This window comes from Somniosus microcephalus, chromosome 10 (assembly GCF_052327205.1).
Source record: "Somniosus microcephalus isolate GS21.2 chromosome 10, FLI_Smic_1.0, whole genome shotgun sequence".
NCBI lineage: Eukaryota > Metazoa > Chordata > Chondrichthyes > Squaliformes > Somniosidae > Somniosus > Somniosus microcephalus.
The window spans coordinates 234984970-234999674 of NC_140996.1; the positions used below are offsets into that span (position 1 = coordinate 234984970).

Genomic DNA, 14705 nt, shown 5'->3' on the forward strand with positions numbered 1-14705 from the left:
TTCTCATAGTCGAGTTCAGCTGGACATCAATGGATTTGACATGCGGACTCAGTAGCCACGCCGGAGAGCAGTACTGCGCTGTAGAGTACACCAGGGCGAGTGCTGCCGTACGGAGGTTTGAGCGTCTGCTTCTCATGTGGATCCGGCGAGTCTCTGGATCAAGTTGATCCTACTCTTTAGTTTCTTCCCAAGGTTCTGGAGATGTTGTCTATATTTTTTGGCATGGTTTACCTCTGCGCCGCAAAAGGAGACTTTCAAAGCTTTAATTGAAGGTGCACAGGGTAAGGGGAAGCATTTCAGAAACCCCGCAGGTTCGCAGTGAAGCTCGGTGTTCTCGGCTGGTGAAGAAAAGGAATCGCCACATGGCAGAGAGCGCAGCCCGCACAGCGGCCTCAGTGAGGCCACGTCTTAACATATTGTGGGGTCTCCTCCTTCCTATTCAGTCGGTCGTAGTTATCGGGGAGGAATGATGGTTAATCCTAGAGCTCTGAGGACTGAGCTGTGATGCATGGTTGGGAATCCAGCTCCTTACACAGGAGAAGACTTGAGCAGTTCGATCCAAGGTACTGAGATTACGAAGGGTTTTGATCAGCATGTGTAGAGGATTCCATAACGGAGGGCATGCTTCAAGCTGAAGAGAGTTATAGGACACTGAGCTGCGAGTGGTGCTGTAATCGGAGACCTGTTTAATTCCGATTCTGATGAGGCGGATCCACATCTGCTTTGTGTTTATTAATGTTTGCTAGTGTGTGTTGGTGCAGCAGCTGAGCTGGGTTCCTGCCGCCCCGTCTGCCAGTTTGTCCCAGTAGAGCGCTCCTGTCACTGAGCAGCCCTCTCCAAGGACAGGGCAGGTCACTGTTTACATCACTGCTTCTGCCCTGAAGGGGCCTGGGCCCTGGGTGTATTTCAAGGGGCAGAAGATGGTGTGGATCTCCCCACAGCACGGGGGAGGGTTTTTTAAAAATTTGTTTATGGGATGTGGGCGTCGCTGGCAAGGCCAGCATTTATTGCCCATCCCTAGTTGCCCCTTGAGAAGGTGGTGGCGAGCCGCCTTCTTGAACCGCTGCAGTCCGTGTGGTGAAGGTGCTCCCACAGTGCTGTTAGGGAGGGAGTTCCAGGATTTTGCCCCAGCGACGATGAAGGATTGGCCGATATATTTCCAAGTCAGGATGGTGTGTGACTTGGAGGGGAACTTGGAGGTGGTGGTGTTCCCATGCGCCTGCTGCCCTTGTCCTTCTAGGTGGAAGAGGTCGCAGGTTTGGGAGGTGCTGCCGAAGAAGCCTTGGCGAGTTGCTGCAGTGCATCTTGTAGATGGTACACACTGCAGCCACGGTGCGCCGGTGGTGGAGGGAGTGAATGTTTAAGGTGGTGGATGGGGTGCCAATCAAGTGGGCTGCTTTGTCCTGGATGGTGTCGAGCTTCTTGAGTGTTGTTGGAGCTGCACTCATCCAGGCAAGTGGAGAGTATTCCATCACACTCCTGATCTGTGCCTGGTGGAAAGGCTTTGGGGAGTCAGGAGATGAGATACTCACCGCAGAATACCCAGCCTCTGACCTGCACTTGTTGCCACAGTATTTATGTGGCTGGTCCAGTTAAGTTTCTGGTCAATGGTGACCCCCAGGATGTTGATGGTGGGGGATTCGGCGATGATACTGGAGTAAGAGCAGGAGTAGGCCGTTCGGCCCTTCGAGCCTGCTCCGCCATTCAATATCATGGCTGATCATGGGATGCATCTCCCCACAGCCCGGGGAGGGTGATGGATTATATTTCTCCACTGTGTGTGTGGGACAGTGTGATGGGATGGATGCCCATTGAAGAGATGACACTGATGGACTTGTATTTCCAAGAGCAAGTTGCCGATCATTTGTCAAACAGGAGTGCTATTTGTTGCCTCATCGGGCACTGGTCCTGTGTCCAGTGAACTGAAAAAGTTCTGTCATTAGGGGAAGGTCTATTCACAGTTTGATAACTTTCGTGCGCTGCACTGGGTCGCTGCACATTCCTGTCCCAACTCGTGTCCCTTAGGGAAGAAATCCTGCCGTCCTTACCGGCCTGGGCCTCTCCGTGACGCCAGACCCAATACAATACAATACAAATCGCTTTATTGGCATGATAAGGTACATCTTATGTTGCCAAAGCATCAAAATACATTTATGGTTGAACACATAAACGCGGTTCCATTCATACAGTGTATAAACAGGTATATCCCTGAGTTTATAAATATATTTTCGCCTTGTTTATATATACTCTTGTCTTAGTTTACTGGTTGTCCCTCTGTTCATGGCAAGCTGTAACATAGTGTGCCGCCAGTGTTACACAGCTTCTCTCCTCCCCCAGTAGGAATGGGAGTTTTTGGTTGTCAGTCAGATTTCTGAATTCAGGGCATATTTGTGAGAATTTTTGATAGAAATTCTCTCTGATGCCCTGATATTTTCCACAGGCTGTGAGGAAGTGCATCTCTGTCTCAACTACTCCCTGACTGCAGTGAGAGCATATCCTGTCTTCTCTTGGCAGCCTGGTCTGCCTGTGTCTGCCTTTTTCGATCGCTAGGCTATGTTCGCTAAGTCTGTACCTTGTCAAGGTTCTTCTCAGTTTGTTATCCTTTACCATGGTCAGGTAATCAGCTATGTTGTATTGTCTGTTTAGGGCCAAGTAGCAATTGAGTTTGCTTTGGGTTTTTGTTGTTTCTGCCCAATATGACAGATATTTTTCCTTTTGCTTAGCGACGATTGTGTTGGGTCGAATTCTTTGTGTTACCCTGTCACTGTCCTGGGGCTGGTTATTGTTATTAGTTACTTTACTGAGTCCCAGGACTAGTTGACTGAGGGTATTCTTCTTTATGGTCAGCTCTTGGCATTTCAGGGCGTCGTAGTGATAGCATTGGGGGTTGCTCATTTGTAGGTGATTCCAAAATTTGGTGGCTCTTTTTTGGATAGTGATTATTAATGGGTATTGGCCTAGTTCCGCCCTGCATGCGTTGTTTACTGTTTTCCTTTGAGTCCGGAGGATACTTTTACAGAATTCCGCATGTAGGATCTCAATTGGGTGTTTGTCCCATTTTGCAAAATCTTGTTGTGTTAGTGGTCCCCAGACCTCACTGCCATAGAGTGCAATTGGTTCAATTACTGATTTGAAAATTTTGAGCCACACCATCTGTTAACTGCCTCTGAAGTGGGGCCCAGCAAACCACTCAGTTAAGGGCAACTCGGGATGGGCAATAAATGCCAATCTTGCCAGCGACGCCCAGACCCCGAGAATTGATTCATAAAACATGTCTACAGAGTTCTGCAAAGACCGACGAGTTACGCCCAGCTATACCAACAAAACATAGTTACAGTCAAGCACATGGTAAAACTAGCCAAGGATTGAATCCCATGTAACCAGGAGAATTTGAGTAGGACAGAGGGAAATGTTTGAAATAGAATTAACAGTGCACTATGGCACTAATCCTTGCAATAAGGCCACTGAGTTCTAAAGTACATCTCGAGCAGATCCAGGCCAACTTTGTTTTAGCTGAATCATCTGGTAGTCGCATGATGCAGCGATACTGGGGTTGTTGACCGATCACAGCGATCGACCGATCACAGCGATCAATCTCTATCAGTGAGTCTACAACAGACCCAGACACGAGGCGAGGAAAACCCCCAGTGGGGGAGAGCTTTGGGAACCAGCTGTCCAAAGTCACCTCTTCCTCCCGAGCACGCGACACTCCTCACACGTCACCTCTCAAATTAATCAGATACTGGATCCCAAAATGTTATTGTCTGAAAGAAATCTATACAATTTGCATTTGAGTGAAGCAACACTAGATGCTTCCACTGTCTCTACTTGTGAGTTTGGCTACGGCCAGGGACGAGTGTGAGTGTGTGCACTAGCCTGCGTGTGTGCCTTCATTGACCTGAGGCACCATGCTGTCATTCTGTTCATTTAATTTAAACCATTCACCCCAGGCTCAGACCAACGCAAACCTTGCCTGGTTACCTGGGATTCAATCCTTGATTACCTGCCTCTAGTCCTGCTATGCCCTACTGTAATACGTGCTATGTGTGTGAGACTGGGCTAACAGAAAGTGTTTATACAGCACTGTTACCATGGGAATGTGCAGCACCAGTAAAGAACATTATGGTTCACCTGCTGCTCTCAACATTTGAACTGCCACTGTACCGTATTATACTCGGCTTAGCTCAGTCGGTAGCACTCTGCTTGAGTTGGGAGGTTTTGTGTTTAATCTGGGCTGACACTCTCAGTGCAGTACCGAGGGAGCACTGCCCTGTCGGAGGGGCAGTACTGAGGGAGCGCCGCACTGTCGGAGGGGCAGTACTGAGGGAGTGCCGCACTGTCGGAGGGGCAGTACTGAGGGAGCGCCGCACTGTCGGAGGGGCAGTACTGAGGGAGCGCCACGCTGTCGGAGGGGCAGTACTGAGGGAGCGCTGCAGTGTCGGAGGGGCAGTACTGAGGGAGCGCTGCACTGTCGGAGGGGCAGTACTGAGGGAGCGCTGCACTGTCGGAGGGGCAGTACTGAGGGAGCGCCGCACTGTCGGAGGGGCAGTACTGAGGGAGCGCTGCACTGTCGGAGGGGCAGTACTGAGGGAGCGCTGCACTGTCGGAGGTGCCATCTTCCGGATGAGACATTAAACCGAGGCCCCGTCTGCTCTCAGGTGGATGTAAAAGATCCCAAGGCCACTATTGGAAGAAGAGCAGGGGAGTTCTCCCCGGTGTCCTGGGGCCAATATTTATCCCTCAACCAACATCACTAAAGCAGATTATCTGGTCATTATCACATTGCTGTTTGTGGGAGCTGGTGGGGTTGCGTTGTACTGGGTGGGGGTAAATGTGGAAAAGCGTAGGAACGAGGGCAAAGTACATCAGGGAGCAGTGACCAGGTAACAAGCTTGCGCTGTCTGTCCAATGCTCTCCTGGCTGATCTTCCATCTTCCCCCCCCCCCCCCCCCCCCCTTCCACCCTTCCCCCTCTCCACCTTTCCACCCTCCATAAACTTCAGCTCCTCCAAAACTCGGCTGCCCCGTGTCCTAACTCGCACCAAGTCCCGTTCACCCATCACCCCCTGTGCTCACTGCCCCGTGTCCTAACTCGCACCAAGTCCCGTTCACCCATCACCCCCTGTGCTCACTGCCCAGTGTCCTAACTCACACCCAGTCCCATGCACCCATCACCCCCTGTGCTCACTGCCCCGTGTCCTAATTCGCACCCAGTCCCGTTCACCCATCACCCCCCGTGCTCACTGCCCCGTGTCCTAACTCACACCAAGTCCCGTTCACCCATCACCTCCTGTGCTCACTGCCCCGTGTCCTAACTCACACCCAGTCCCGTTCACCCATCACCCCCTGTGCTCACTGCCCCGTGTCCTAACTCACACCCAGTCCCGTTCACCCATCACTCCTGTGCTCATTGCCCCGTGTCCTAACTCACACCCAGTCCAGTTCGCCCATCACCCCCTGTGCTCACTGCCCCGTGTCCTAACTCGCACCCAGTCCCGTTCACCCATCACCCCCTGTGCTCACTGCCCAGTGTCCTAACTCGCACCCAGTCCCGTTCACCCATCACCCCCTGTGCTCACTGCCCCGTGTCCTAACTCACACCCAGTCCCATTCACCCATCACCCCCTGTGCTCACTGACCTACACTGGCTCCCAGTCCGGCAACACCTCGATTTCAAAATTCTCATCCTTGTGTTCAAATCCCTCCCTGGCCTCGCCCCTCCCTATCTCTGTAATCTCCTCCAGCCCTACAACCCCCCGAAATCTCTGTGTTCCTCAAGTTCTGGTCTCTTGAGCATCCCTGATTATAATCGCTCCACCATTGGCGGCCGTGCCTTCAGCTGCCTGGGCCCCAAGCTCTGGAATTCCCTCCCTAAACCTCTCCGCCTCTCTCTCCTCCTTTAAGACGCTCCTTAAAACCGACCTCTTTGACCAAGCTTTTGGTCACCTGTCCTAATCTCTCCTTACACAAGCAAAATACTGCGGATGCTGGAAATCTGAAATAAAAACAGAAAATGCTGGAAATACCCAGCAGCTCAGGCAGCATCTGTGGAGAGAGAACCGGAGTGAACGTGTTAGGTCGATGAGCTGATGAAAGGCCATCGACCTGAAACGTTAACTCTGTTTCTCTCTCCACAGATGCTGCCCAATATCTCCTGATGTGGCTCGGTGTCAAATCTTTTGACGTCTTATAATCCTGTGAAGCGTCTTGGGACGCTTCACTATGTTAAACACGCTATGTAAATGCACGTTGTTGTTGTTGTGCTAGTCTACAAATTGGAGGGAGGTAAGGAGCTGCACAGTCCGGAATACCGGGAAAGGCCGAGTCGATGTAGGAGGCAGTGCAATGAGTCTCCATCTCAATGCAGAGAGGGGGCGTTTTCAGTTCAGGAGCGAAGGATGGACATTCAGAGGAGCAGAAAACCATAGTAGGATTTGAGCGGAGGCAGGGAAAGGGTTTGGAGGCTGGAAGTGACCGCCATTGCGTACTAGAACCTGGTTGGCCCGTCGGCCGTCTGTTTGGGTGGAGGGATGTTTGAATGGTTTCATGAATCCTCAAAGCGAGTTGTACTGAACGTCACGTTGGAAAAGCTCAAAGCACAGACGTCAGCTTTCGACACACAACAGCCCCAGAGCTAAAAATACACAGTCTTATCTCACCGCTGCTTCGAAAATAGGAAGTGATAATCTGGCTTTAATCTCGGCCATATCCCAGCTGTTTCATGTTTCTTTTGACTGGAGGTACGGTGGCCCGCAGGAGCTGGGCACAGAGCAGGTGGGATGGAGTCAGCTGGTAATTCTCCGTCATTGCTTCCCAATCCACACCGCTCCCGGACTGCAGGCAGCTGCTTCATTTCCACACTTGGGAGCACAATTTACTTACACTGATCTTTCATTATAAAAAGAAGCTTTACTCTGTATCTAACCCGTGCTGTACCTGCCCTGGGAGTGTTTGATGGGACAGTGTAGAGGGAGCTTTACTCTCTATCTAACCCGTGCTGTACCTGCCCTGGGAGTGTTTGATGGGACAGTGTAGAGGGAGCTTTACTCTGTATCTAACCCGTGCTGTACCTGCCCTGGGAGTGTTTGATGGGACAGTGTAGAGGGAGCTTTATTCTGTATCTAACACGTGCTGCACCCGACCATGCTTGATGCCGATGTTGGGTGTGGGAAATCGCAGCGTTTACATCTCCTATCCTTTCCTCCCCGTCCCTCTCTCTGGTTATTCCAGTTTCCATGTATTAACCCTTTGTCTCTGATGTGCAGTGACTCGCCACAACCACCTGAAGGATTTCATGCTGGTGGTTTCTATAGTGATTGGCGTGGGCGGCTGCTGGTTCGCCTACATCCAGAACCGTTACTCCAAGGAGCACATGAAGAAAATGATGAAGGACCTGGAGGGGCTGCAGAAAGCGGAGCAGAGTCTGCACGACCTGCAGGAGAGGTGAGGGTGCAGGGAGACCCACCCCAGTCAGAGTCAGGCTTAGTCCGCCACTCACTTCATCGCAGGCCCCTGGCCCCTGGTGTACGTGTCCTGCTTCATGAGAGAAGTGTCTCGTCTTACAAACCAATGGCTGATCTGAGGAAAGCTGCTACGGCACGTTTGCACTGCAGCTTTCTCCACCAAGTGTTTGTCGCAAGGCCCACCGCCAGCTTCTGGAGGACAGCTAGGGATGGGCAGTAAACGCCAGCCATGCCAGCGACACCCACCCCCCAAGAATTAATAATAGAAAGAGCATCTGAGGGTGAGGCGACAGATGTAGGAGTTCTATGAATCTTGTAATAATCTGTAAAATTGAAGGTAAATTCTAACCTGACAGACGATCTGTACAATAGCAAAATACTGGAGATGCTGGAAATCCAAAATAACAACAGAGAATGCTGGAAAAACTCAGCAGGTCAGGCAACATCCGTGGAGAGAAATTTGAGTTGACTCAACTCAACTCAACTTTCTCTCCACGGATGTTGCCTGACCTGCTGAGTTTTTCCAGCATTCTCTGTTGTTATTTTAGACGATCTGTACTTCTGTCTTCCTTTTGTCAATTATCAATCACCCACCTCGAGTTCTAATCAGATCAGGATATGAGTGGAGGAGATGGGATATTGCAATATTCCCCTCAGTGTGAAGGTTTCCCCGGGCTGTGCTGATGGGTAGAGTGGCGCTGACGGTGGGAATGCTGTGGTTCTGAGGAGGCTTTGAATTCTTGGCCGGCAGGCTGCTGAAGGCGCAGGAGGAGCATCGCTCTGTCGAGGTGGAGAAAGTGAACCTGGAGCAGAAGCTGCGCGATGAGATCAACGCGGCCAAGCAGGAAGCCCAGCGATTGCGGGAACTGCGGGAAGGCACGGAGAATGAGCTGAGTCGGCAAAAGTACGCGGAGGAGGAGTTGGAACAGGTGGGATTTGTACGTTTCGCTAGGATCAGGTACAGTGATGCTTTGGGTGTGTGCACGCACGCAGCCAGCTTACTGGGGCAGCTGTGGGGGCTTGTAGCATGGCTGGGGGTGGGCGGGGCCGGTGCTGGAGGTGGGCGTGTCCGGTCAGCGGGGCTCGGGGTGGGCGGGGCCGGTGCTGGAGGTGGGCGTGTCCGGTCAGCGGGGCTGGGGGTGGGCGGGGCCGGTGCTGGAGGTGGGCGTGTCCGGTGCTCGGGGTGGGCGGGGCCGGTGCTGGAGGTGGGCGTGTCCGGTCAGCGGGGCTCGGGGTGGGCGGGGCCGGTGCTGTGTTTTTTATTTGTTTATGGGATGTGGGCGTCGCTGGCAAAGCCCAGCATTTATTGCCCATCCCTAATTGCCCCTTGAGAAGGTGGTGGTGAGCCGCCGCCTTGAACCGCTGCAGTCCGTGTGGTGAAGGTGCTCCCACAGTGCTGTTAGGGAGGGAGTTCCAGGATTTTGACCCAGCGACGATGAAGGATCGGCCGATATATTTCCAAGTCAGGATGGTGTGACTTGGAGGGGAACTTGGAGGTGGTGGTGTTCCCATGCACCTGCTGCCCTTGTCCTTCTAGGTGGAAGAGGTCACGGGTTTGGGAGGTGCTGCCGAAGAAGCCTTGGCGAGTTGCTGCAGTGCATCTTGTAGATGGTCCACACTGCAGTCACGGTGTGCCGGTGGTGGAGGGAGGGTGTGGGCAGGGCTAGAGGGGTAGGGGCAGTGAGTGGTGTGGGAGTATCTCTGGGACTGCTGAATCCCGCACTTCAGCCTCAGCTGCTCCACGGTCCCGGGAAATAGAAGGGGCAGAGAGTTGGTGCAGAATGGTTGAGGAGTGTGTACCTTGTCCCGACAGCCCTCCACGCTGGACTTCACGGTATGAGAATAACGTGTAGAGGGGCTTGCTTGCTTTACCTGGGGGATCTGGAGTGTGATGATGGGAAATGAAACATGTCCCTTTCTCTCCCAGGTACGCATGGCTCTGAAGAAAGCAGAAAAGGAGTTGGAATCACGCGGGAGCTGGTCGCCTCCCGAAACGCTCCAGAAATGGCTGCAACTGACTCACGAGGTGGAGGTGCAGTATTATAATATCAAGAAGCAGAGCGCTGAGAAGCAGCTCAACATCGCCAAGGAAGGGGTAGGTACTGTGTGTTAGCAGAGTGTTAGACACAACTGCCGGGGCGGGGGGAGGAGACGTTTTGTTTTTACTGCCCCTCCGACAGTGCAGCTCTCCCTCAGTACTGCCCCTCCGACAGTGCAGCGCTCCCTCAGTACTGCCCCTCCAACAGTGCAGCGCTCTCTCAGTACTGCCCCTCCGACAGTGCAGCTCTCCCTCAGTACTGCCCCTCCGACAGTGCGGCGCTCCCTCAGTACTGCCCCTCCAACAGTGCAGCTCTCCCTCAGTACTGCCCCTCCGACAGTGCGGCGCTCCCTCAGTACTGCCCCTCCGACAGTGCGGCGCTCCCTCAGTACTGCCCCTCCAACAGTGCAGCTCTCCCTCAGTACTGCCCCTCCGACAGTGCAGCTCTCCCTCAGTACTGCCCCTCCGACAGTGCGGCGCTCCCTCAGTACTGCCCCTCCAACAGTGCAGCTCTCCCTCAGTACTGCCCCTCCGACAGTGCGGCGCTCCCTCAGTACTGCCCCTCCGACAGTGCAGCTCTCCTTCAGTACTGCCCCTCCGACAGTGCAGCACTCCCTCAGAACTGACCCTCCGACAGTGCGGCGCTCCCTCAGTACTGCCCCTCCGACAGTGCGGCGCTCCCTCAGTACTGCCCCTCCGACAGTGCGGTGCTCCCTCAGTACTGCCCCTCCGACAGTGCAGCACTCCCAGTACTGCCCCTCCGACAGTGCGGCGCTCCCTCAGTCCTGCCCCTCCGACAGTGCGGCGCTCCCTCAGTACTGCCCCTCCGACAGTGCAGCGCTCCCTCAGTGTCAGCCTGGATTCTGTGCTCAAGTCTCTGGAGTGGGACTTGAACCCACAACTTCTGACTCCGAGGTGCGCGTGCTGCCCACTGAGCCATGGCTGACACGTGGAATAGAGTCATAGAGTTATACAGCACAGAAAGAGGCCCATCGCGTCCGTGCCGGCCATCAAGCTCTGTCTAATCTAATCCCATTTTCCAGCACTTGGTCCGTAGCCTTGTATGCTATGGCGTTTCAAGTGCTCATCTAAATGCTTCTTGAATGTTGTGAGGGTTCCTGCCTCGACCACCCTTTCAGGCAGAGAGTTCCAGATTCCAACCACCCTCTGGGTGAAAAAGTTTTTCCTCAAATCTCCTCTAAACCTCCTGCCCCTTACCTTGAAACTATGCCCCCTGGTTAGTGACCCCTCTACTAAGGGGAAAAGTTCCTTTCTATCCACCCTATCTATGCCCCTCATCATTTTGTACACCTCAATCAGGTCCCCCCTCAGCCTTCTCTGCTTGCAGCCAAGACTGGAATAGAACTCTCAAATATAAAGCATCTTCGTCCCGAAGCACAACCCTACTAATGAGTTACTTCACGGGGCAGTGAGAACTCCCCCCTCACCTTTCAGATCCTTAATGTCCGTCTAGATTTGTCTATTCCAACACGTTCCAGGCTGGCCTCCCATTTTCCACCCTCCATAAACTTGATCTCTCTGTCGCTCTCTCTCTCTGTCGCTCTCTCTCTCTGTCGCTCTCTCTCTCTGTCGCTCTCTCTCTCTGTCGCTCTCTCTCTCTGTCGCTCTCTCTCTCTGTCGCTCTCTCTCTCTGTCGCTCTCTCTCTGTCGCCCTCTCTCTGTCGCTCTCTCTGTCGCTCTCTCTCTGTCGCTCTCTCTCTGTCGCTCGCTCTCTGTCGCTCGCTCTCTGTCGCTCGCTCTCTGTCGCTCGCTCTCTCTCTGTCGCTCTCTCTCTGTCGCTCTCTCTCTGTCGCTCGCTCTCTGTCGCTCTCTCTCTGTCGCTCTCTCTCTGTCGCTCTCTCTCTGTCGCTCTCTCTCTGGCGCTCTCTCTCTGGCGCTCTCTCTCTGGCGCTCTCTCTCTGGCGCTCTCTCTCTGGCGCTCTCTCTCTGGCGCTCTCTCTCTGGCGCTCTCTCTCTGTCGCTCTCTCTCTGTCGCTCTCTCTCTGTCGCTCTCTCTCTGGCGCTCTCTCTCTGGCGCTCTCTCTGTCGCTCTCTCTCTGTCGCTCTCTCTCTGTCGCTCTCTCTCTGTCGCTCTCTCTCTGGCGCTCTCTCTCTGGCGCTCTCTCTCTGGCGCTCTCTCTCTGGCGCTCTCTCTCTGGCGCTCTCTGGCGCTCTCTCTCTGTCGCTCTCTGTCGCTCTCTCTCTGGCGCTCTCTCTCTGGCGCTCTCTCTCTGGCGCTCTCTCTCTGGCGCTCTCTCTCTGGCGCTCTCTCTCTGGCGCTCTCTCTCTGGCGCTCTCGCTCGCGCTCTCTGGCGCTCTCTCTCTGGCGCTCTCTCTCTGGCGCTCTCTGGCGCGCTCTCTCTCTGGCGCTCTCTCTCTGGCGCTCTCTCTCTGGCGCTCTCTCTGGCGCTCTCTCTGGCGCTCTCGCTCGCGCTCTCGCGCTCTCTCTCGCGCTCGCTCTCGCGCTCTCTCTGGCGCTCTCTCTCTGGCGCTCTCTCTCTGGCGCTCTCTCTCTGGCGCTCTCTCTCTGGCGCTCTCTCTGGCGCTCTCTGGCGCTCTCTCTCTGGCGCTCTCTCTCTGGCGCTCTCTCTGGCGCTCTCTCTCTGGCGCTCTCTCTGGCGCTCTCTCTGGCGCTCTCTCTGGCGCTCGCTCTCGCGCTCGCTCTCGCGCTCTCTCTCGCGCTCTCTCTCGCGCTCTCTCTCGCGCTCGCTCTCGCGCTCGCTCTCGCGCTCTCTCTCGCGCTCGCTCGCTCTCGCTCGCGCTCTCTCTCGCGCTCTCGCTCGCGCTCTCGCTCGCTCTCGCGCTCGCTCTCGCGCTCTCTCTCGCGCTCTCTCTCGCGCTCTCTCTCGCGCTCTCTCTCGCGCTCTCTCTCGCGCTCTCTCTCGCGCTCTCTCTCGCGCTCTCTCTCGCGCTCGCTCTCGCGCTCGCTCTCGCGCGCTCGCTCTCGCGCGCTCGCTCTCGCGCTCGCTCTCGCGCTCTCTCTCTCGCGCTCTCTCTCTCTCGCGCTCTCTCCCCCGCTCTCACTCTCACTCTCTCCCCGCAGGCAGAGAAAATAAAGAAGAAGAGAAACACCTTGTTTGGGACTTTTCAAGTGGCCCACAGCTCCTCGCTGGACGATGTTGATCACAAAATACTGTCCGCAAAGTGAGTAGTGAGCTCGGACGGTTCGGCACTCGAGGGGGGAGGGGGATATTACATTCAGAGGTCGGCCTTTAATTGAAGTGTGTTTCTGTCAGCTCCGTGAAGTGCTTAGTCTGGTCAATCATCCAGCAATCGGCAGCTGACGGGGACCGCGGGGCAGTGCCGAGACCTGCGGTGGGAGTTCTGAGGATTCCATACAGCAGGCTACCCCGGTGACTGGAACCTGACTCTGTCTCTAGAACAGTAGTTTATCGATGTAAGGGGAGCCCTGGGATTGGGTGGTTCGATGTCGGGGGATTCTGAGGTGGTGTCAGAGGTTCGAAGTTAATGAGACATTAATGAGACCCAGTTCTGTGTGGTTTGATTGATGTTCACCATTGGTTTCCAGATCATCACGGTTCTGTACTTCCCTTTATTTACTAGCGCGTTATTTGTGTTGCTGCATATTAATAAAATTCCACCGTGATACCATTATCTTCTTTTCAGAAATTAGGTGGGGGAGTCCCGGCAGCTCGGGATTTCCCCCACATTGGGCTATCAGTGAACCCAAGGGGACGTCTGTACGTGCAGGAGTGTGTCAATATTCACAGTGGGGGGTGATCCTCTGGGACTGTCGATATATCCGGGGTCTCTCGGACTGTGTCGATATATCCGGGGTCTCTGGGACTGTTGATATATCCGGGGTCTCTGGGACTGTTGATATATCCGGGGTCTCTGGGACTGTCGATATATCCGGGGTCTCTGGGACTGTCGATATATCCGGGGTCTCTGGGACTGTCGATATATCCGGGGTCTCTGGGACTGTCGATATATCCGGGGTCTCTGGGACTGTGGATATATTCGGGGTCTCTGGGACTGTCGATATATCCGGGGTCTCTGGGACTGTCGATATAGCCGGGGTCTCTCGGACTGTCGATATATCCGGGGTCTCTGGGACTGTCGATATATCCGGGGTCTCTGGGACTGTGTCGATATATCCGGGGTCTCTCGGACTGTGTCGATATATCCGGGGTCTCTGGGACTGTCGATATATCCGGGGTCTCTCAGACTGTGTCGATATATCCGGGGTCTCTGGGACTGTCGATATATCCGGGGTCTCTGGGACTGTGTCGATATATCCGGGGTCTCTGGGACTGTCGATATATCCGGGGTCTCTGGGACTGTCGATATATCCGGGGTCTCTGGGACTGTGTCGATATATCCGGGGTCTCTGGGACTGTGTCGATATATCCGGGGTCTCTGGGACTGTCGATATATCCGGGGTCTCTGGGACTGTCGATATATCCGGGGTCTCTGGGACTGTGTCGATCTATCCGGGGTCTCTGGGACTGTCTCGATATATCCGGGGTCTCTGGGACTGTCGATATATCCGGGGTCTCTGAGACTGTCGATATATCCGGGGTCTCTGAGACTGTCGATATATCCGGGGTCTCTGGGACTGTCGATATATCCGGACTCTCTGGGACTGTCGATATATCCGGGGTCTCTCGGACTGTGTCGATATATCCGGGGTCTCTGGGACTGTCGATATATCCGGGGTCTCTGAGACTGTCGATATATCCGGGGTCTCTCGGACTGTGGATATATCCGGGGTCTCTGGGACTGTGTCGATCTATCCGGGGTCTCTGGGACTGTCGATATATCCGGACGCTCTGGGACTGTCGATATATCCGGGGTCTCTGGGACTGTCGATATATCCGGGGTCTCTGGGACTGTCGATATATCCGGGGTCTCTGGGACTGTCGATATATCCGGGGTCTCTGGGACTGTCGATATATCCGGGGTCTCTGGGACTGTCGATATATCCGGGGTCTCTCGGACTGTGGATATATCCGGGGTCTCTCGGACTGTGGATATATCCGGGGTCTCTGGGACTGTCGATATATCCGGGGTCTCTGAGACTGTCGATATATCCGGGGTCTCTCGGACTGTGGATATATCCGGGGTCTCTCGGACTGTCGATATATCCGGGGTCTCTGGGACTGTCGATATATCCGGGGTCTCTGGGACTGTCGATATATCCGGACTCTCTGGGACTGTCGATATATCCGGGGTCTCTGAGAC

The 14705-nt window shown here is 54.4% G+C and overlaps 1 protein-coding gene across 9 annotated transcripts in view; it reads left to right on the forward strand.

The window, feature by feature from the left end:
- The window catches only part of stim1b (stromal interaction molecule 1b), a 215647-nt gene that overhangs the window by 145789 nt on the left and 55153 nt on the right, over positions 1 to 14705 (forward strand). For 5 of the 9 annotated variants that reach the window (XM_085999827.1, XM_085999831.1, XM_085999829.1 and 2 more), the window contains exons 6-9: positions 7265 to 7442; positions 8214 to 8391; positions 9390 to 9557; positions 12544 to 12644. In XM_085999827.1, coding sequence (XP_085855953.1) covers positions 7265 to 7442; positions 8214 to 8391; positions 9390 to 9557; positions 12544 to 12644 — 625 coding nt within the window. Of the gene's footprint in view, positions 1 to 7264; positions 7443 to 8213; positions 8401 to 9389; positions 9558 to 12543; positions 12645 to 14705 lie in introns of all 9 variants that reach the window. The other 4 variants (XM_085999826.1, XM_085999830.1, XM_085999828.1 and 1 more) reach the window with 1 other exon arrangement.